At 36.8% G+C, this 24565-nt stretch overlaps 1 protein-coding gene and 1 pseudogene across 1 annotated transcript in view; one reads left to right on the forward strand and one right to left on the reverse strand.

Annotated features, from left to right (window-relative positions):
* CFAP47 (cilia and flagella associated protein 47) overlaps positions 1–24565 on the forward strand; it is a 369488-nt gene that overhangs the window by 160833 nt on the left and 184090 nt on the right. The window contains exons 37-39 of the mRNA XM_051827003.2: positions 3963–4078; positions 14377–14527; positions 16348–16436. Of these exons, the coding sequence (XP_051682963.2) occupies positions 3963–4078; positions 14377–14527; positions 16348–16436 (356 nt within the window). The remainder of the gene's footprint in view (positions 1–3962; positions 4079–14376; positions 14528–16347; positions 16437–24565) is intronic.
* On the reverse strand, positions 12356–13483 carry LOC100339425 (spermine synthase pseudogene; annotated as a pseudogene).

Below are 24565 nucleotides of genomic sequence, written 5' to 3' on the forward strand. Positions count from 1 at the left end.
CTCCAATGGCCGCCGCTGCAGCCGGCGCACCGCGCTGATCCGATGGCAGGAGCCAGGAGCCAGGTGCTTTTCCTGGTCTCCCATGGGGTGCAGGGCCCAAGCACCTGGGCCATCCTCCACTGCCCTCCCGGGCCACAGCAGAGAGCTGGCCTGGAAGAGGGGCAACCGGGACAGAATCCGGCGCCCCGACCGGGACTAGAACCTGGTGTGCCGGCGCCGCAAGGTGGAGGATTAGCCTATTGAGCCACGGCGCCGGCCCAGTATCTCATTCTTGTCACAAGAAATCTCTTATAATTGAAAAAATATTTCAGTAGTTACATGTCAGCGAAACAAACAGAATGCTTGAACCAGTGGAAAAAATTAAGTAATGATCAGTGAAAAAATAAATAGTACAGTGAATATTCTGAGGCTTTTTAAGAGCAATTAAACTATTTGAGATTCTTTTTTTTGACAGAAAATTTGCACAGACTTCATTGGTATATTCTGACAGCAAATGATGTCAGTGCGGTATTTACATGATATGATATAGGAGAAATGAGTGGTTTTCTTAAGATCACAAATGATAGTTCAGAATGTATTTATTATTTTCAACATTTCCTTCCAAAAAATGGAAATTAACTCTTTGGTATGTAAAATCACTTGGTTTATTAATGAGTAAGTGAAAAACACACATACATATGTATAGATGTTTATATATACATACATGCATATGTACATTGAAATGCCACAGTAGAATGGTATTGGCCCCATTGTAACTGATATCTCAAAGTAGGTAGATAATCTAAGAATCCTGAATCCTTGAGGAAACTGAAGATATAAACTCTTCAGAAACAAAACGTTTATTACAATAGTTATGGAAGTTCTCATTGAACTAAGTAATTCATCTTTTATCAAGTGTATCATCACACATTCTACAACTTTTTGGCTCTTCAGATAACTGTTAATAAGTTCCTGGACATCCTAAATTATTCCAATCACCATTTCTTCACTCCAATTTGGCCAGTTACTAATATGAGTATTGATTTAAAAACATAGCTATAGACTTGAAATGATGGTGGCCTAGTCTAGAAGTAGAAGTTTAGTTATGGGTTGATTATCCCATTCTTCCTGACCCAGAGATATGACAAATATTAGAAAATGAATTACTTCATTACTAGAGAGTATTTCTTGAAAATGTGAGTACACAAGTTATTTGTGTAGAATTGAATAGAGATTTATCTAAAATAACGTATTAGAAAACCGACAAAGATTTTCTTCTTTTAACATTGTATTTCAGAATCGTTTTTTTTGTTTGTTTTTTTTTTTTTAGTTTTTTTTTTTTTTTTTTTTTTTTTTTTTTTTTGACAGGCAGAGTTAGAGAGAGAGACAGAGAGAAAGGTCTTCCTTCCATTGGTTCACACCCCAAATGGCCGCTATGGCCAGTGTGCTACACCAATCCGAAGCCAGGAGCCAGGTGCTTCCTCCTGGTCTCCCATGAGGGTGCAGGGCCCAAGCACTTATGCATCCTCCACTGCTTTCCCGGGCCACAGCAGAGAGCCAGACTGGAAGAGGAGCAACCGGGACAGAATCCGGCGCTCCAACCGGGACTAGAACCCGGGGTGCTGGCGCCACAGGCAGAGGATTAGCCAAGTGAGCTGTGGCACCGGCCAGAATAGTTTTAAATGTATAAAAATAAATTTTTGAGGTAGTAATACAAAGAGTTCCCAGATACTCCTTATTGTACTTCCCTTATTTTTAACATGTCATATTAATATATTTGTCACAATTAATGAACCACACCTAGCTTCTCTTGTGTTTTAATCCAGACTTCTTTTATCCCTCCCATCTTCTAATAATCAACATTCTGTGCTCCGATTGAGGTTTTTTTTTTAAATTATGTTAGCTCCCACATATGAGGAAGACCATGCAGATTTGTTGTTCTATGTCTGATTTATTTCACTCAACATGATGTCCTCCAGTTTGATTCATTCTAATGCAAATGACAGGGTTCCATTCTTTTTGTGGCTGAATAGTGTTCCATTATGAATATTTTCCACAATTTCTTTATCCATTCATCTCTGGACACTTTGGTTGATTCCATACTTTGGCTAATGTGAACAGTACTACTATACACATGGTGGAGCAGGTATCCCTTTGATACAGTGTAGTGACTTCATATCTTTTGAATATATATCGAGTATATATATTCTCTATATATATATGTATGTGTGTGTGTGTGTGTGTGTGTATATATATATATATATATTTTCCAGGGAATCCTGGATCATATGGCAGTTCTGTTTCTAGTTTTTAAAGGAATCTCCATACTGCTTTCTACAACGGTTGCACTAATTTACATTCACAGCAACAGTGTGTGAGAGCTCCCCTTTCTCTACATCCTTGCCAGAATTTGTTACTGTCTGTCTTTGATAATAGCCACTCTGACAGGGGTGAGGTGGTATCTCATTGTGGTTTTGATTTGCATTTTCTCAATGTCCAACGATATTGAGCATTTTTTCATATATTTATTGTTTGTATTTTTTTTTTCTTTTGAGTACAGTCTATTCAGATCCTTTGCCTATTTCCCAACTGGATTGTTTTTGTGTTGAGTTCTTAAGTTTCCAATATGTTCTGACTATTAATCCTTTGTCAGATAAGTAGATTGCAAATATTTTCTCCCACTCTTTCAGATGTCTCTTTTCTATATTGATAGTTTCCTTTGCTGTGCAGAAGCTTCTGAGTTTAATATAATCCCATTTGTCTAGTTTCATTTTTATTGCCTGTACTTCAAGGGTCTTATCCAGGAAATTGTCACCTATAACAATGTCTTAAATTGCTTCTATTCTAGCAATTTCTGCATTTCCAGTCTTACATTTCAGTCTTTGTTCCATCCTGAGTTGATTTTTGCATTTGAGAGATAGGCATATAATTCCATTCTATCCAGTTTTGTCAGCACCATTTATTGAAAAGACTATCCTTTCATTAATGTATGACATGTTCTTAGCACATTTGTCAAAAATAAGTTATCTGTATGTCTGTAGATTAATTTCTGAGCTCTCTATTCCATTCCATTGATTTATATGCCAGTTTTTATGCCAGAACAATGATAATTATGATACTTTGGAGTATGATTTGAAATCAGGTGTTTTGATGCCTCTAGCTTGATATTTTTTTACTCAGGATCACTTTGGCCATTTTGGGTCTTTTGTGATTCCATATGAATTTTAGGATATTTTTTCCAACTCTGTAAAGAATGTAATTGATACTTTGATAGGGATTGCAATGAATCTGTAGATTATATTAGGTAGTTTGAGCATTTTAATGATATTAATTAATAGCTTTCCATTATTTTGTGTCCTTGATGATTTCTTTCATCAGAAAAAATGCTTTAAAATTTTCATTATAGAGATCTTTCATTTCTTTCATTAATTTTGTTTCTAAATATTTGATCTTTTTGCTGCTATTGTGAATTGGATTTCTTCCTCATACTAATTTCTATACTGTGCAGGTAGTGTGTCCTTTTTGTAAATTGAATTATGTAAGTTCTCTGTTTAAAATCTACAATGGTTTTCCACTTCATTAAAAATAAATATTCTTCTTCACATTTTTGATGATCAGGTACTTTGTCTGTTATTTCTTTTTCTGAAAAGCTCTTTCTCCTTGCCTACCTTAACCAAACCAGACATACACACACAAATTATGCTCAAAAAGTTTCTGTAAATTTGTATTATTAAAAAGCAAGAATTTCAGAATTTTTGCAACAAAATGAAAATCTCCTTTAGTTCAATTATTCATGAACTTTTGAAGTGCTCTCAAACACCGTTGTTGCTGTATTTAAATACAGAATCTGACTTCTGGTTAGTATACGTTAGAAATAAAAATTTATATTATTAAATATATAAATTCTTATAAAATTAAGAAACAACATAGGTGTATTTTTTAAATTCATGATTATGTTTACACTCTTTTCTGTGTCTACATAGATTGTAGTGAGAAATTCAAGCTTGAAATCTATTGTGTATGTTGCTACAATTGTTGGAAAAGATGCTGCTGATTTCTCCCTTCAGCAATCAGGGAATGTTGTGACAATTTCTCCAAAGTAAGTACTTTGAAAAATTTTACTTTATTGAATGTATCAAATGTAGAGATTTAATAGGTATTACAAATTATGAGAGATAACTTGAAATTTTTAAAATTAATAGGTATATAATGAAAAGACTCACTTAGACATAGATAAAATATTCATGCATGTCTCAGATTCCTCATTAATTTTTTAAAACAATCATAACAACATAAAATGGCTGTTTTTTCTATATTTATTTAATTTTAACTTATTTTGTATACATATGGGCCATAGAAATAAGGCTACAAGTTGTTTATGTAATACAGTTCTGCTTATTGCAGGGAAATGGAAACAGTGCTTGCTTAAATTACATATATGTGTGTGTGTGTGTGTGTTATGTGTTTACTATAGAAAATTTAGAAGCTAGAAGAACAAAAAAGGTCCATAATCCTACCTCAAAGAATTCCCAATTTCATAATTTTTCTCAATTCCTCCATAGTTATTATATCTATATGTGTATAGTTGATAGATAAATAGATAGAGATATAATATATATGCATGTACATATTTCCAGCTTGTGGTATTGTTCAATAAAGTCTCATTTTTAACTAATTGTGTTCTTATGACACTGATTTAGGGATTATGCTACTTTCCCCCTCTCAAAAATAAACAATAAATAAAACTCTTGCAGAATACTCACAAGAAAATAAATGAGTCTTCCTAGATTGATAAATGGTGTTTGATATGCCAACAGGTATTAATGATGGCAAATATTCTTATTGAATAATACAAGGATGATGTGAGAACAGCTGTGTCAGTACCAAAGGGGTTGGCAAATTTGATAACCACTAATGAACTTTACTCTTGAGTTTTTGTTTCTGCCTTTGCATTTAATTATTTTTCTCCAATGTAAAATAACAGATTGTAACTACTTAAGGTACTTTGCCCGATTGTCTAGTTTTTTTAAGCTTTTCTTTCTTTTTAAATTTATTTTTGTATCTCTAGTTTTTTAATCTACAGAAGCTTTAGTTACTTTTCAAACCGTAGTCTTTCTTTCTGAACTAGTAGGTGCCCTTATCTCTAGGCTCTCTGGGACATGATCCCCTGTTGGTAGGCAACTCTAGCTCCTTGTAGTGGGGAGCACTGTACAGACTAGGGTGCTAGGTGAACTGTGGCTGTGTTAAGTCTAGTTAGATTTCTAAGGCTGCAGTCTTTTTTTTTTTTAACTGTGGTGGAATGTCTGTGGATCCAGGGCCTCTGTTCTCTAGAACAATGTAGATTCTGACTGTGACTACTTTTGTTAGGTGGTGCCACACTGCTGTAGCTTGTGTTCTTGGAGTTACAGGTGATATAATGTGTTTCCTCTCTAAATCAAAATGATTGCTGGTGAGATCTCCAGGCAGCTCTCCTCATTGGGCTCCTAGCCAGTGGTGCCTTGGTATTCCTCCTGCAGTTGACATTGCCTTGCCTGCTTGCCTGCTAAGGTGGCCAAGCAACAGGGATCCCACTTCCAGCCACAGGAAGTTCTCAAATGCTGGTTGGCTTTTTCCTTTTCTCTACGCTGCCATATCAAGTCTCCATGTCCTCCTGTGTTCCCCTTATTCCCCACCGACTGCTGTGCTTATCCTTGAGCACTCATCTTGAGATGCAGCTGTTGATTTATTGTTTTTGTTCTTCTTTGTAGATGAGGAGGGAAATGCTAGACACCACTATTTGGCCATCTCAGAAATCTCTACTTAAAATTCTTTATTTGAAAGATGGAGATATATATGTGCATATATATATATATATAGAGAGAGAGAGAGAGAGAGAGAGAGAGAGAGAGAGAGACAGGCAGACAAAGAGATCTTCTATCTACTGGTTAATTCCCCAGATGCCTACAGTGACCAAGCCTGTACCAGGCAGAAGCTAGTAGTAGCCTGGAATTCATTCCAGGTTTCCCATGTAAACATCAGGGACTCAAGTACTTGAGCCACTATCAACTGTACATTCTGGAGGCTGGACAGGAAGTTGAGCCAGGATTCAAAACCAGGGACTCTAATATGGGATACGGGCAACCCAAGCAGAGAGTTCACTGCTGCAATCAAATGCTCACTCCAAATTATAAATATTTTAGTGTTTCATTGTCTATGGAGTATCCATCATTCACATCATTCTATTCTTAAATTGGGGTATAATATCTTCATAAATACCTCTGATTTTAATTTCTCATCTATTACCTGAATTATCTATTTTTAAGATCAATTTCTTTGTTTACCTTGGTTTCAATGCTTCTGGTCAAAGAATTTACTCTAATGTCTTGTGATACTTGGTTATCCATTCATGTGTAATAATATGGCCATAGACAAATAAATAATATATCTTTTTGAGAACAGGGTAAAAATGTATTCTACTTTTATGTCAAATTGGCTGGAATTCAGTAATGGCACTGGTGAAAGAAGAGTTTATTGAATCTCATTCTTTCTTATATGAGATGATGGCTTCCTCTAACTAGATCCCTTTTTAATACCCTTTATTTTAAGTTTAATATTTATCTTAGGAAGAAAAATAGTTACTTGTGTTCTAGATGCCATTGTAGTTTATGACTTCTTTCATTTGATATCAAAATTAAATGTTGGGGGTCAGCATTGTAGCATAGTGGGTAAAGCTGCTGTCTGCAACACCAGCATCCCATATGGGCGCAGGTTCGTGTCCTTGCTGCTCTACTTCCAATCCAGCTGCCTGTGAATGGCCTGGGAAAGCAGCAGAAGATGGTTCAAGTGTTTGAGCCCCTGCCACTCATGTGGGAGACATGGAGGAAGCTCCTGGCTCCTGACTTCAGCCCGGCCCAGCCTTGGCCATTGAAGCCATTTGGGGAGTTAACCAGCCGATGGAAGACTCTCTCTCTCTGTCTCTCTTTCTAACTCTCTCTTTAACTCTGACTTTCAAATAAGTAATAAATCCTTAAAATAAAGTAAATGCTGTATTTTAATCCTGATGTGCACATGCTTTATCATCTAGCCTCTTGTTCTTATTTGGAAAATGTGTAACAGAATATTTACCCACAGTTTTGTCAGTAATAAATATAAATATGTAAGTTAACATACCCAGTACTATAACTGGAACTCACATGTATCATTCTAACAGTGTTCTCCACTAACTAATTCAAAGTACTGATGACTCACTGACTGAAGTATATCAACGCTACTTAGCAGTGTTTACTAATTAGTGCAATGGCATACACACAAATATATAATGAGGATATATTTTTATAATTGATTTATATTTGATGTGTGTATGGAATTAGAGGAAAATAGAAAACCAAAAATACCTGAATTTTTCAAGGGAAACCAAGGAAAGGTGCCTGGAATAGATAGTGCTTAATTCTGAATAGAGACGTGAAATAATTATTCAGTTGTCTAAATAGATTTTATTTTATAGGTTTGAGTACTGTTATTATGTGATTAAGTAAGTGTCTCTCTAGGTAGACTAAACAATTTCACAGTATTTGGATTTTACAAATAGAACTCAGAAAATATATTGTTTTCTTAAGCAAAATTTCATAGCTTTATTGTTATTGGATACTATACAATTATCTATTTATGTGTACCACATCCTGCTAGATTCTGTCTCAATCACAATAAATAATGATCCTTTCTGTCAGCTATGAATTGAAATTTCCAGAAATATCATTTATATAAAAGATTAAATAGCTACACCAGGATATAAACAAAAATATCTATGTCTGCATCTGATTTGATGATTCAACTTAGCTATAACCAGAGTGACTGTCATAAAAGTGAAAATATAATTTTAAAACCATTTTCCCCCTCATTATTCCTATTGAGCCATATGTTCAGTGACATTGGTATATTATATATTTATTCTTCATCTATTCCAAAAATATATTGGCAGTAGCTTACAAGGTATATGTAGTATTAAGGAGATATTTTTTAATGAGAGAGGGCAGCAACTGAAGCAAAAAGAAAATAAAAAGTGAAAAAATAGAGATGAAACATAATTATGATATTCATGACTGGGACCTAGGATAAATATATATATGATCTACACAATTGATTCTGAAAGTGTCTAACAAATTCAGAAAGGAATGTTAATCACTTACATTTTTCAATATGAGTATAAAACTTTAAAAAAAAGGAAAGATTATCTATACTTAAGAAAAGCCCAAATCTCTCTGGCCTTGAAACCTCATAAAAAGGATATGTTGTTGGCAGGCTTTTTCCTAGTGGTTAAGATGACGCTTGGGATAACTACATTCTATATCAGAGTGCTTGGATTTGAGGCCCAGTTAATGCACACCCTGGGAGGCAGCAGGTGATGATTCAAGTTCTTGAATCCCCGCTTCCCCTGTAGGAGACTCAAATTGAGTTCCAGGCTCCTGACTTCAGACTCACCCCAGGGCCTGAGTGTTGCATGCATTTGATGAGTGAATCAGCAGATAGATGATCTTCTATCACTGTCTTTGTCTCTATCTGTGTTTCTCTGGCCTTAAAATAAAATGAAAATAACTTTTTATGAAAAGGAATATTATGAAATATGTTTCATAGAACTTAAGACCATAACATTATTCATTAAGTGAATGTAATTTATATTATGATCATTCTTTTTTTAAGATTATTTGTTTGTTATTTGAAGGATAGAATGACAGGGGCAGGGGGATTCAGAGAGATCCTCCACCTACTGGTTTACCCTCCAGATGCCCACAACAGCCAGGACTGGGCCAGACCAAAACCAGGAGTAAGGAACTCCATCCTGGCCTCCCATATGAGTGGCAGAAACCCATCTGCTGCTTCCCAGATGGAAGCTGGATCAGAAGCAGAAATGGAACTCCATCCTAGACACTCCAATACAGGATGTGGACATGTCAAATGGTGACTTCATCTGTGTGACAACATTCACCCCAAATTATGATTATTTTTGAATATTTCTTTTTTCATCAGCTTCTTTGGGGATCTAGTTCTTTACCAAGTCATTTTAATTTTGCTAATTATGTCTTAAAATTGTCGTGTTTTCCCCTTGCCCACCTCTTCCAGCCTAATTTAATGTAAGAATCTCAATGTGCTAGACTGCCACAATAGGCTCCTCCAGGGCTTCTCTGCAATCCATCCTCTATATTGGTGTGACATCTATTTTGAACATGTTACTCTTCTGTTCAAAATATTCCAATAGCTTCCCATCAACATGAGAATGCAGATTAAACATCACTTGGTCTAAAATATACTTTCATATTTATGACAATCACTGTATGATTTCACAGATGACTCTTAGCTACATCTTGCCCTACTAATCTCCTTGCTGTCCAAAATTCAGCACTACTGGCCTTTGATTGGTTCTTCAAGTATGTTAGCATTCCCTCATTCAGAAGGCCTTGGATGCGTTCTTTATTCCATTGCTCAATCTAGCCAACTTAAGCTCATCCTTCTTATTCTACCTTACATATTTCTTCCTCTGACCCTTACTGCTATGTCACTCTCCACATTATATGTTCTCATAAAACTTCACAGCACATACATAATTTGTAGTTTTCACATCTATGTCAGAATGCCCTCCAGGTCCCATAGAATGTACTGCTCAGGAGAATGGGAATAGTGGGGTTTTATTACTCTATCCCCAAAACCTAAGAGTACTTGGATCATCGTGTATTATCTATAAATATTAATTGAATTAATGACTGTAATAGCTTTTAGATTATCTGAGAATATCATAAATCACAAGTACTGTAACAGAGAACTTGAGCCTACACATCTAGAAAAAGAACACAAGATCAAATATTCTCAATTCTAAAATATACCCAAATCCATGAGCTTCTCATAATTGTCCTTTTGAAAAAAATGAGTTGATTAGTGAAGACACCAAGCTGAATAAAAATAACTCCCAGTACTGCTAGATTTGAGCTATAAATTCTATACAAAATTATTTTTAAAGCATCTTTGTTTTAATTTCTTATTTACTTTTTATTTATTTGAAAGGAGGGAGGGAGAGACAGATTAATTCCATCTGCAGATTTATTCCCAAAATACCTGCAATAGCCAGGGCTGGGCCAAAGCCAGGAGTTCTGAACTAAAATCAGGTCTCTTACATGGGTGGCAGAGACCCAGCAACTTAAGCTATTTTCTGCTGCCTCCCATGGTGCACATTACCAGGAATCTGGAGTTAGAAGTGGAGCCAGCACTCAAACCCAGGCGTTCTGATATGGGATGTGAGCATGACTCCCTCTTTCTTTTTTTTTTTTTTTTTTTTTTTTTTTTTGCTGCTCTTTGGTCTCACCCATTCAACAGAAATTGAAGAAAGGTTTTCATAACTTAAGCCAGGGTTTTGACACCAAAGCAATCTACTCCTGTCTCCATTCTCAATTGTGTATACTCAAAAAAGGAGTAAAGAGATAGTAGCTTATATAAAAGAATAATTGCTATGTGATGTATAATGCTGACTTTGCTAACAGCCAACATAAACTCAAAAGTAAAATTTTACTAAGACATATCACTCACCGGCAAGACAGTCTGAAAGATTCAGTTGCTAATGGAACAGTGAGTCCATTCTTGAGTCAAAGTGTTCATTACTTACATAAATGATGAATGCAAGAGTAGTCAGAGGGGCCAGGTCCCTGTGTCCCTTCTGCAGGACAACACCAATACAAAAGGGTCATATGGCTGCATCATGGATGAGAGGACAACCTATTGCTGAGGAATCTATTTCATGCTGTCATTAAGCAGTTTCCACTGCCTGTAGCTTCACTCTGGAGGAGGTGAAGTAGCCAGCCTCATATCTGATCAGATAATGAGAAACTGGCTGGTGACAGACTCTCAGGGCAGGCAGGGAGGCAAGTGAGAATTGCTCTTGTAGCAGCTCTTCATGAGCCTCTTGCTGTCATATTGTGGGAAAACTATGGTGCTTTCTGCCAAGATTTGCTCAGATGCAGCAAAGTCTATGTGGCTTATGTGGAGTTATACAAGGTTGCCAGGGTGCAGTTGTGTAACTATTTTTCTGCAAACTGGAGCTTGGAATATCTTCTAAATCCATAGCCTCTATCATTATACCCTATGGTATACTGCAAAATGAAAGATGAAGTGAAATGGACTTTTATTTTTTTAAGATTTATTTATTTATTTGAAAGGCAGAGTTACAGAGAGGCAGAGACAGAGAGAGGTCTTCCACCCGCTGGTTCACTCCCCAATTGGCAGCAATGGCCGGAGCTGCACCAATCCAAAGCCGGGAACCAGGAGCTTCTTCTGGGTCTCCCATACAGGTGCAGGAGGCCAGGGGAGTTGGGCCATCTTCTACTGCTTTCTCAGGCCATAGCAGAGAGCTGGATGGGAAGTGGAACAGCCAGTACTTGAACCAGCGCCAATATGGGATACTAGCACTGGAGGCGGCAGCTTTACCCACTATGCCATAGTGCCGGCCCCAGGAAATGGACTTTTTTTCTTTATTCCTCCTTTTAATTTAGAGTTTTTCTCAAATAACATGCATGCCACTTATCTACCATTGTTTGGGTTTAACGTTTGAACTTTATGTTCAACCATAATTTCAGGTTCCTTTTTTCTTTTCAAATTTTAGTTGAGACATTGCTATTCATTTTTTATCTCTTTCAAGCACCAAATTTTAATATATAGGTCAATTTGGGGGGAAAGGAACACCATCAAAAACTTCCCTCCAAAACAGAATACTGTTCATTCTTGTAAATGTACAACTCGAAGGTGTACCAAATGCAAAATTTAAAAGTCCACACAGAGGCCGGCGCCGCGGCTCAGTAGGCTAATCCTCCGCCTTGCGGCGCCGGCACACCAGGTTCTAGTCCTGGTCGGGGCACCGGATTCTGTCCCGGTTGCCCCTCTTCCAGGCCAGCTCTCTGCTGTGGCCCGGGAGTGCAGTGGAGGATGGCCCAAGTGCTTGGGCCCTGCACCCCATGGGATACCAGGAGAAGCACCTGGCTCCTGCCTTTGGATAGGCGCGGTGCGCCGGCTGCAGCGCGCCGGCCGTGGCGGCCATTGGAGGGTGAACCAACGGCAAAGGAAGACCTTTCTCTCTGTCTCTCTCTCTCACTGTCCACTCTGCCTGTCAAAAAAAAAAAAAAAGTCCACACAGATATACAAAGTAAAAAAATAAATAAATAAATTAAAATCACCTAAATCACCTAGTAGATCAGTGCATTTTGCTGTCTTCATTGTGCTGCCAAATCATCCTTAGGCTGACTTTCAAAAAAATAACAACTGTCTTCATCAAAATACACTTTTTCCTTTGACTTTTTTAAAATTAAAAAGAACAATTAAAAACAAAACTTAAAAGAATTCACAATCAGTTGCATGACTCATTTCATTGTCCTGTAGAGCAGGCAGAAGTCGCGAAGGCATGTTGCAGCACACATGCTAAGGGCATATTCACCTTCCAGGCAGGGTAAAACACCCACAGTTCCAAGTCTGAAGGGACACAGGTGATCTTTGCTGTGAGCGCCACAGGACAGTACAGGTGCCCAGGTTGTTCTTCATAGAGCAGCAGGATTATCTGTCAAATTGACAGTTCTCCTGTATAAAATATTCCCCATCCTGTTTTAGTACTTCCATCAACAGGTTAAGAATCAGTCTGAGAAACCCCTTGTGAAATCTTTTGTAAATGTGGAGATTGGAACAGCTGTCAAATCATTAGTCAAATAATCATACTCTCTCCCTTCTATGGTGTACCTCTTCAGTCCTGGAGCACAGTCTGCTATGAGAACCTGATTAGTAGTCTCTGCTAAGATTGTTGGAGACATCGCCACAAGTTTTTCTCATGTTTCTTATATCCATCAATCACCAATTGGTCAGCCTCTGCCGCAGTTACCATCTTTGGTTTCAATTTGACTGTTTCACATAATAAGCCCCTATCTCCGTGTCCCAAAATCAGTACATCTTTGCCAGTGTAATCTACTTTGCCATTGGTCATGATGTTCTAGGTACATATCAAATAACTCTCCACCAAATTAACATCCCCACTAGGGATGAGATTATTTCCAAATTGCTTCATGTGTAGACTTTTAATGTTCTGGTACAGTGAGTCTTCATCATATAAAGTTGTACTCACCCAGGCACCATTAGCACTGGACCAGTATTTGTCAACAGTCCCTTCTCGAACTATGGGTGGTAATCACTTCAACTGCTTAGTACTGCCCCAACTAAATTCTTTCATTCTTTCTCCTACTTGGTTTAAGAGATTGTTGATTTTTTCTTTGCCCCGTGCATCAGTGTTCCAACTGAAGGTCCAGCAACACCAACCATGTAGACAAATGTTCATATTGGCTAACCTGCCATTTTTGCTTGTGTATGTTGCCAAAGAACAGTAGTTCTGTTAGGTGTGTACCAATTCTGCCATCCCTTGCTCCTGGAAAATAGACTAGAAGCCTTTCAAATTGGTCTCACCATTAGTTTTGGCACCAAGTATGAAGTGCTGTATGCCGTGCCTTGCTGCTGTCAGTGAGGTGATGCCCTTTGCCATACCTGGGGGAGGCAGCAACAGGAGACTGAGTGCTTGCTGTGTGGCATGTCCGGCTGTAGTGGCAGGGAAGGCCTATTTTTAAAATTCTTCGTCTTCCTCATGTTTTTCCTCCATGTGACTTGAAGCAAATGACGTAACTAAGAATTTGCCTAAACGGTAGCAAGGAGTGTACTATGAATTTTATACAAAATACACATGTAATTTCGTATGGCTCATAGTTAGAAAACCTGATAGTTGGCCGGCACCACAACTCAACAGGCTAATCCTCCGCCTAGCGGCGCCGGCACACCGGGTTCTAGTCCAGGTCGGGGCGCCAGATTCTGTCCCGGTTGCCCCTCTTCCAGGCCAGCTCTCTGCTGTGGCCTGGGAGTGCAGTGGAGGATGGCCCAAGTGCTTGGGCCCTGCACCCCATGGGAGACCAGGAAAAGCACCTGGCTCCTGCCTTCAGATCAGCGTGGTGCGCTGGCCGCGGCGGCCATTGGAGGGTGAACCAACGGCAAAGGAAGACCTTTCTCTCTGTCTCTCTCTCTCTCACTGTCCACTCTGCCTGTCAAAAAAATAAAAAAGAAAAAAAAGAAAACCTGATAGTTAGTGATAGTGTATCATTTATTGTATATATATATGTGTGTGTATATATATATTATACATTTGAGAATTACCTTTAGATTGCATAGACTGGTCGAGATATCTTAACTAATGACAATAACTGGATTGTAAGATTCTTGTGCCTGCAACCTTCTTTAATTTTATTGAAGAAGTGAGTACATTGTAGAGCACATGCACTGAGCGCATGATCTACAACAAAAAGGCCTTTGTTGATTACTTTTTTCAATGAGATGTCTCCTCTTTTATCCTTTGTTAAATAGAAGCCAAACCTATATCACACTACAGTTCACCAGTCGCTTCCTCCATCCTGCTGAAGCTTCACTGCTGTTAATTTCAAAAACCAAGAATGCAAGAGGAGGCCCTATCCTAGCTTTTGCTCTTAAGGGTGAAGTCCACCATTTTAAAGCCGTAGTAAGTAAATTTTACCTATTTTGCGTGTCTTTGCTTCTATTCTCAGAGTGTCATTAAACGTGGCTATGTCTTGCACCTTTTACCTTCAGGCAGTTCTTATTCCCTGAGATCATTTTTTTTGTTTGTTTTGCCATCCAGACTTGTGATTTAACTTAAAGCAGTCTTGGCCCTGTATCTTTGTTTTGTTTTGATTGAGGATTGATGGTTTGTGCAACAAAAAATGCTTCTCTCCTCTCTGACAGGAATATTCATCAATCTACCTTGAGTATCATGTGGAGTAAATCCATTATAAAGTTAATGCTAATGCTGGCATTTATTGAAAGATGATATGTTCCCAACAGAGTTCTAAGTGTTTATGTCTCAAAAGATGCAGAAGAAGAATTTTTAAATATCTGTAAAATGTTTGTAACATCGTTATGATTGATGTTTTATAGCTGTTATCTTGTCAAAATATTTTCTACCACAGATGTATGGTAAAGGAAGGGCAAATTTGTTCTTAGCAGATTTCCATATAGATTATAGAGAGATTTCAGTATGCAGAAGAAGAGTGGGAAATAGAATAACTCCAGGGCGGGATGAGTGGTGGCCAGCGTGGTATGGAGCGCATCAAGCTGTTCACATGGACAGACTGGCTTATTAGATACTGATGCCCATGACAGAATGTGGAAATTCGTCAGAGATGTACATTGTGATCTTCCAACTTCCTCCTGAATAATGAATATTTACACTTCCCAACTCTCTCACATAAATTCTCTGAAGAAAAGATATTGCTTTGCAACATATGAATATGAAATGTGGCTGGTTTTAGCCAGTTAATGTAGTAGTTCCTGTGCTGAAAAGTTGACAGCTGAAACACATGCAACTCCATTTACCTCTTAATTCACCTGGAAATAGAGAACAAAACAGAAATAAAATAAGCCAAGAATATGATCAGTCCAAAATGTAGAGTTCCTAGCAACTTTTCCTCAATAGAATTGCTTAGGGTAATTTGAAAGTTTGTTTTATATTTTTGCTTTTTATTGTGATAAGAATGTCAGGGAAGCCACCACTTACTACAAACACAGGGGCCGGCACCGTGGCTCACTAGGCTAATCCTCCGCCTTGCGGCGCCAGCACACCGGGTTCTAGTCCCGGTTGGGGCACCGGTTCTGTCCCGGTTGCCCCTCTTCCAGGCCAGCTCTCTGCTGTGGCCAGGGAGTGCAGTGGAGGATGGCCCAAGTGCTTGGGCCCTGCACCCCATGGGAGACCAGAAGTACCTGGCTCCTGCCATCGGATCAGTGTGGTGCGCCGGCTGCAGCACGCCGGCCGCGGCGGCCATTGGAGGGTGAACCAACGGCAAAGGAAGACCTTTCTCTCTGTCTCTCTTTCTCACTGTCCACTCTGCCTGTCAAAAAAATAAAAATAAAAAATAAATAAATAAATACAAACACAGGCAGGTCACAATCACACATACTCTTACGTATAGATATTCACACGTACATGCCCCGCCTCTTCCTTATATCATGTGTATTAGGTATATATACCAAAGTAATTTGAAAATGCAAAGTCCCATTTGTTCATTACCAAAATGAATTTTAAGGAATTAGTTTGGCAGGTATTATTCTAAAAGCATAGAACTATGATCAGTAATGAGAGAAAATATATTTGACATCCTGTTTCACTTAGACTTTAGCAGTATAATGTTTGTGGAAAAAGGAATTATATAATATCAGTGTAATATTAAAATTGGCAGTTTGTAGTTTTTTCAAGGTTGAATTTTATTAAGTAAGGATATTTATTTTGTGATACTATCATATAGTGTGATTTTCTTTTTACTTCAGAAAATTCTTATGTGCAAAACACCATGTTATCAGTGGAAGGAAATCACTATAAATATCAAAAACCCTTTCCATACTGCAGGGGACTTCAAGTAAGTCAATATTTTGGGTAAATTCATTGCAATATCTATCTCTACTCTTAAGAGAAATATGTAATTTTCTACACCTCTTCAACATGATTTATTTAGAGGAGAAATTATATGTGTTTACATTCTTATAAACTTATAAGCATAACCAGGCTAAATAGAACTTATAAATAATGAAACAATCAGTTTTCTTTGACATTCTACTTGATCATATCAAATTTATAAATTGTGTCTATATGCTTTCTGTTAAGACACACTGTGATGTCAATTTCTTTAAGAATTATAATTAATAGACTTTTTCCTTCCATTTATATTTTACCTATTTATCTACAAAACTGGAATATTGATTCAACCAGGAAATGTGTTGTTACCTAGGGCATCATGACTGAATGAATGCTGTATATTAATGTGCATATATCAATTTTGAAGTTTGATAACTACAACACAGATTAGAAATAAAAAGATAATATAATTCTTAACTATTATATAATACAATGGAAAAATGACTTTCTAGAAATTGACATGTTGAAGAAGATGGTACCTAATGTACTGATTAAATTAGAGACTCTTGTTTCCTCTAACTTTAGAAATCAGATCCTACCACAATATTTTTACTGAGACTGAAAGTTATATATACACTTTTTATTTTAATATTGAATAGTTTCTTCTCATTACCATTTGCCCAGAGTTTTGGTAGATTTTTATTGAAAATATAAATCATTGTTGATAAAATAAAAATTATTTTATTGAGGTAGTTATTGATGAATTTGTGGTCTCTATCTATTAATGAGGACTTTTTCACTAATGTTTATATTCAAATTTAAGAGACAAAAAATGTCATAATATGTGCTGTTATTCTAATATTAAAGTATACACTGAAATGAATCAAAATGGCCAGCTGCAGTTCTTCAGAGAGAAGTAAGATATATTTAGTCTTGCATGCTAGTATTAAAGCTTAAAGAAAACCTGAATATTCCAGGAATTGGAAGACTGTTACAGATAAGTGTTTTTCAAAAAAATAGTTATAGTTTCATGACTCTGCATGAATTATCTCAGATTGAATTAAAATCGTTACTTCTTGGGAGCTAAGATTATTACTTGGGGAATATTGTCTCCCTCCTTCCTCGTATGAATATGCTTTTCAAACTTGAACAATGGGCAAATAAACTCCAAAATGTAAAAACAGTACCAAAATTTGTAAAGTCAATATTTTATAATGGGTATTTTATTATTATACTATTATATATTATATAGCCATTGTATAATTATGTTACAAATTTGAAATAATAAAATACAGTGAGAGCAGATGCTTAGCTTAATAGTCATTAAGATGTCACTTGAGATGCCTGCGTCCCTTATTGGAGTGCCTGAGTTTGAGTCCCGGCTCTGCTTCTGATTCCTGCTTCACATAATGGGCACTGGGAAGTAGCAGGTGATGGCTCAAGTACTTGGATCCATATTTACCATATGGGAGACCCTGCTCTTGTTCTTGTGGGCATTTTGGGAGAGAATCAGAAAATGCAAGATTCTGTCTTGCTCGCTCGCTTTTTCTCTCTCTTTCAAATAAAATCATAAAAAGACAGAATGATAATTTCATGCTGATTAATTCATATGAAGACTATTTGAAAATTGAAATCAGTACAAGTTACCCGATCTATAGTGTTACATTTAATAAAAATGATCAGAATTGATTATTAATAACAATCATATTAAATATACATTAAACTTCAACATAAATCTCCACATATATCTGGTCAGTACAATAATGAGATTTGATCATTTTTTTATCAAAATTTAGTGTTCCATTTAATAAGACATTCTAGTCTAGATCTTTCTGTGACAGGATTAGCTGACCAGCTTCCTAACTCCTACGCCTGTTTATCAGACTGGTGATTCTCAAATTCTTTCACAAAAGGCCACCATTTCATACTCTTATAACACTTCTCTATATTTTTATGTCCTATATGATTTAGTTTGCTAGTATTTTGTTGAGAACTTTGTACTTAGAAAATTTAATAGTGTAGTTCCTTTTACTTGTGACATCTTCTTATGTCTAACATCAGCCTCAAACAATGCAATCACAGTGTCTATTTGTCCAAATTTCCTCTTACTTTAAGGACCAGTCATATTAAATTGGGACCAATATTGATCTCTTTGGTTGAAATTTATCATCCATTTATAAGACTCTACCTCAAAACATAGTCACAGTCCTAGATACTAGGAGTTATGGCTTTAATATGTGAAGTTTTGAGGGAAACAGTTCAGCAAGTGTATTTTTATAATTATTGTTAGACTAGCCTTCTTATTTGTCATTTCTCTTTTTCTCTATTTGTTCCTATTCATGCTAACATCTGGAATGTTTTTATTTATTTATTTATTTGACAAATCGAATAAGAGGGAAACAAAGAGTGAGAGAGATCTATATTGATCCACTGGTTTCACTTCCCAAATGGCCTCAATGGATCGGGCTAGGCCAAGCCAAAGCCAGGATCCCAGAACTCCATTCAGGTTTCCCGCCATGGATGGCAGAGGCCTAAGTATTTGGGCCATCGATAGCTACCTTCCCAGGCACAATAGCAAGGAGGTGGATCAGAAGCAGAGGAGACAGGACTTGAATCAGCATTCCATTATGGGGTGCAGGTACCACAAGCCACAGCTTAATTCTCTGAACCACTATGCTGCCCCCTTGGAGCACTTTTTATAGCATGCTCCAGTATCCTTCACACTCACTTTTCTTTCTTTCTTTTTTTTTTTTTTTTACATTTTTCTCTTCCTCTTTCTCACTTCTCACCAGATAATTTCATTACCTACATATTCTTTCACATAATGGTGTATCTGATGTGTTTGATTTTGTTTATTTTATTTAATTTATTCTCTATGTTCTTCAGATTGCCTAAAATCTATCAGTCTTCAAGTTTGTCAATGCATTTTTCTGTCAGTTCAAATCTGCTGCCGAGTCCTCTACTGAATTGTATATATCTATTGTAGTTTCAAACTCTAGAAGAAGTTCCATTTGGTTCTTTTTGTAATTTCTTTTTGTTATTTTCTATTTGATGCTACATGTTCTCTATAACTTCTTTAATCATAGTTTCCTGTAGTTCTTTGAAGATGTTTGTAATGGTAATTTGATATCTGTCTTAGGCTGTTCTGGTCAGGCGAACAGGCTGTTTCTGTTATCTGATCCTTTTCTGTTTCTGTGCACTTTACTTAATTTTTATGAGGAGACTGGACATCTTCAAAAGTATATTATAGTAGCTCTGGGTACTGGTCATCTTCCCACAGCTTGATAACATTGTTTTTTCTTCTAATTATCTACTGACTCATTGGGTTATTTCAGTGATGTCTATCTCCCCCTACCCAAACCTACACATGCAGAGTGAAACTTCCCATGTGCTTATCAAAGGCCACAGCCCAAAGTCACCCTGGGGTGACCCTGGCTGCGACAGAACTCCTTTTGTCTCTTGTTCTGACTATACCCAGCTGTTAAATTCCATTAATTCCAATGCCCCAGAGGGGCATAAATTGATCTTCAGACTAATCTCACTAAACTCATGCTCTTTTGAAATAACACTTCTCTAAGTCAGTGATTGAGATTTGTTCTGACTCCAAGAGGGTCCTCCCTAGCAGTCTCTTTTCCTTGTTCTCCTCAACCTACACTTAGTTGGCTCTTCATTCAATCTCCCAATCCCCCAACTGTCTTTCACTACATGTACGATTGTTGAGAGCACACAATGATGCACTGCTTTCTGAGTAAACCCCCAATTTTAGTTACAGAGTGCTAGGTAGGAGCTCAGGATGTGTTAGCTGGCTTCTCCCAACATAGAACCACAACTTTACAAGCTGGGGCAAAGGAAATTGGGGTTCCTTTGTCTCAGATGAGGGTGCTGGATAGAAAAAGCGAGATACTCAGTTCTCAGCTGCTCTTGCTCAGAACTTTATCTCAGCTACTAATATTGGGGGAAGATTGAGAATAGTTGCTGTCCGATTCTTGCCAGAAGGCTAGGTCTCCAAATGGGAGATTGAGCCTAGGGAGAAGGGAGCCCTGTGTCCTTGACAGTAGCATTCTGAATATCTTACTTTTCAATGTGAACTCCTTAAATCAGCAGCATCAACCTCACTGGGGAGCTTGGTAGTAAAATGGAATCTTAGGTCCACTCCAATCCAGTTGAGTTAGAGTCTACATTTAAGAACATCTCCAAAGGATTTGTTTGTACATTAATATTAGAACATTTTTTTAAAAGCAGAGAGACAGAGAACAGACAGACTTTTTAATAGTTTTTTAAAGATTTATTCAAAAGTCAGAAAGTTACACAGAGAGGGGAGAGGCAGAGAGAGAGAGAGACAGAGAGATAGAGAGAGAGAGATCCTTTGTCCAATGGTTCACTCCCTAACTGGCTGCAATGACTGGAGCTGTGCCAATCTGAAACCAGGAGCCAGAAGCTTCTTCCGGGTCTCCCACATAGGTTCAGGGGCCCAAGTGCTTGGGCCATCTGTGGCTGCTTTCCCAGGCCACAGCAGAGAGATGGATCGGAAGTGGAGCAGCTGGGACTCGAACCGGCGTGCATATGGGAATGCAGCAGTGCAGGCAGCAGCTTTACCTGCTATGCCACAGTGCCAGCCCCAAGAATAATTTCTTAGATTAGCATTACTCAACCTTTAAGCCTTGGGCAAACTATATCAAAGCATATGGCGAACTTGTTTTAAATGGAGTATCCTGGAACCCATTTCAGATGGACTGAATCAAAATTCAGGCAAGTAGGACCTTAGTAATACATACTTTAGCCATTTATCTGGGTTGTTACTATGTACATTGAAATATGGGAATCACTGATTTAGAAACAGCAGTCATCTGATAGAATTTTTTTCATTTTATTAAATAGTTCATATTTCACTTTTACATTAATATTTCTATATATTTTATGGAAAATCTGTTCATTATATTTTAGCAGGCACTTTTCAGACAAATATATAAGATGTTATTTTGTATTAAAATTGTACATGTACAGCATATGAAAAACCTAATATGTATTACATTGGCTTAGTTTTTTAATGTTTGTGTCAAATTGTATTATCCTTGTAACTGTTCTATAGTCAGAACAAATTATCAGTAAAATAAATTGCCCAGAGATTCACCTTGGATTTATAAAAAAAGAGAAATTTGAATGTTTCTCTGCTGCTTAATTTTATATGAACTTTAAATGAGAATTTAGTGCCTTACTTAAATTTAAATTTAAATTACTGTCTGAAGAGAATTGCTTCTTTATGTTTTTGCCCAACTGTAAGTTTATAATGATATAGGTGAATCTGGTAGATTGCCATATTTGTTGCAAAGTTCATGATTTACATATTATTACAGTTAATTTTGTCTTTAAATTTTTTATATTTAGCCTTCATATAGTTCCATAAAATTCTTACATGAAAGCAGCACAAATATCAATCTGAAACAAAGAAATTGAATCTAATATATCAATCAGAAATATCACTCTAAAACACAGGAATGGAATTTGATGCTAGCATCAAATATTAGGAAAAATGAAAGTATTGTATTCCATTCTGTACATGCCATCATGTATATTCTTCTGTATGTGTGTATTTTATCAAGAATGAAACATATTTTATTACTTGATATTACTGGTCTGCTTTCTATTGTAAAACTAGTATTGTGGGACTCAATAACTGTTTTATTATTATTTTTTACTTTTTCCCCAGAAACCTTTTATTTAAGGGATATAAACTTCATACATTTCATAAAAACAACTTTAGGAATATAGTGATTATTTCTACCCTACCTGCCTTCCCACCCACACTCCCACCCTTGTTTCTCCTCTCTTTCCTATCCCCATTCTTATTTTTTACTAAAATCTATTTTCAATTAACTTTATGCACTTATGATTGATTCTATACTAAGAAAAGAGTTCAACAAATTATATGAAAAAAAAAAAAGTGGTTACTCAATAGTCAAGACAAAGGCTGTTCAAAGTCATTGAATCTCAAAATGTTAATATCACTTCTAAAGATTACATCTTAGTTGATCTATTAGTTATCACAGGTCAGGGAGAACATGTGGTATTTTTCCCTTTGGGACTAGCTTATTTAACTAAGTATGATGTTTTCCAGTTTCATCAATTTTGTTAAAACAATGGATTTCACCATTTAACCTCTGTATAGTATTCCATGGTGTACATATCCTATAATTTCTTTATCCACTCTTCAGTTGATGGACATTTGGGTTGATTCCATATCCTAGCTATTGTGAATTGAGCTGCAATAAACATGGAAGTACAGATAACTCTTTCATATGCTGATTTCATTTCCCTTGGATAAATTCCCAGGAGTGTGATGGCTAGGTCATATGGTAGGTCTATATTCAGATTGCTGAGGCATCTCCATACTGTCTTCCACAGTATCTGTACCAGTTTACATTCCCACCAACAGTAGGTTAAGGTACCTTCCCCCCACACACACATCCTCGCCAGCATTTGCTGTTTGTTGATTTCTGTAAGAGAGTCATTCTTACTGGGGTAAGGTGAAACCTCATTGTGGTTTTGATTTTCATTTCCCTGATGGCTACTGTTCTATCCACAGTTTTTCATGGATCTGTTGGCTATTTGGATTTCCTCTCTTGAAAAATGCCTGTTCAACTCATCTCTTAACTGGGTTGTTTTGTTGTTGTTGAGTTTCTTGATCTCTTTATATATTCTGGTTATTAATCCTTTATCAGTTCTGGTTGCCTCTTCACTTTGCTGAGTGTTTCTTTTGTGGTGCTGAAGATTTTCAATGTGATGTAGTCCCGTTTGTCAATTTTGGCTTTGACTGCCTGTGCCTCCGGGTTTTTTCTAAGAATTCTTTGCCTATGCCAATGTCTTGTGGGGGTTCCCCAATGTTATCTAATAATTTGATGGTATCAGGTCATATAATTAGGTCTTCAATCCATTTTGAGTGGATTTTTTGGTAAGGTGTAAGGTAGGGGTCTTGCTTCATACTTCTGCATGTGGAAATCCAGTTTTCCTAGCAACATTTGTTAAAGAGACTGTCCTTGCTCTAGGGATAGATTTTAGCTCCTTTGTCAAAGATAAGTTGGTTCTAGATGCATGGGTTGATTTCTGGCATTTCTATTTTCTGTTCCATTGGTCTATCTATCTGTTTTTGTGCTAATATCAGGCTGTTTTGTTTATAACTGCCCTGTAGTAAATCTTGAAATCTGGTATTGTGATGCTTCCAGCTTTGTTTTTGTTGTATAAGATTGCTTTAGCTAGTCAGGATCTTCTGTGTTTCCATATGAATTTCAGCAACTTTTTTTTATATCTAAGAAGAATGTCTTTGGTATTTTGATTGGTATCACATTGAATCTGTAAATTGCTTTTGGTAGTATAGATATTTTGATGATATTGATTCTTCCAATCCATGAACATGGAAGATTTTTCCATTTTTTGTATCTTCTGTTTGTTTCTTTGATGTCTTCTAATTCTCATCAAGAGATCTTTGACATCCTTAGTTACATTTAATCCCAGGTATTGGATTTTTTTTTAGCTATTGAGAATGGGATTGATCTTAGAATTTCTTTCTAAGTCATGGAATTTTCTGTGTATACAAAGGCTTTTGATTTATGTGTATTGATTTTATATCCTCTAATTTTCCAAACTTTTCTATGAGTTCCACTAGTCTCTTAGTGAAGGTTTTTGGATCCCCTATATATAGAATCATGCCATCTGCAAATAGGGATAGTTTGACTTCTTCCTTTCCAATTTGTATCCCTTTGATTTTTTTGTTGTTGTTGCCCGATGGCTCTGGCTAAAATTTCCAAGACTATATTGAATAACAGTGGTAAGACTGGGCATCCTTGTCTAATTCCAGATCTCAATGGGAATGCTTCCAACTTTTCCCCATTCAATAGGATGCTGGCTGTGGTTCTGTCATAAATTGCCTTCATTGTGTTCAGCAATATTCCTTCTATACCCATTTTGCTTAGAGTTTTCATCATGAAAGGGTGTTGTATTTTATCAAATGCTTTCTCTGTGTCTATTGAGATAATCATATGGTTTTTGTTCTTCAGTTTAATGTGATTTATCACACTGATTGATTTGCAAATGTTGAACTATCCCTGAATACCTGGGATATGTCACACTTGGTCTAAG

Source organism: Oryctolagus cuniculus, chromosome X (assembly GCF_964237555.1).
Source record: "Oryctolagus cuniculus chromosome X, mOryCun1.1, whole genome shotgun sequence".
NCBI lineage: Eukaryota > Metazoa > Chordata > Mammalia > Lagomorpha > Leporidae > Oryctolagus > Oryctolagus cuniculus.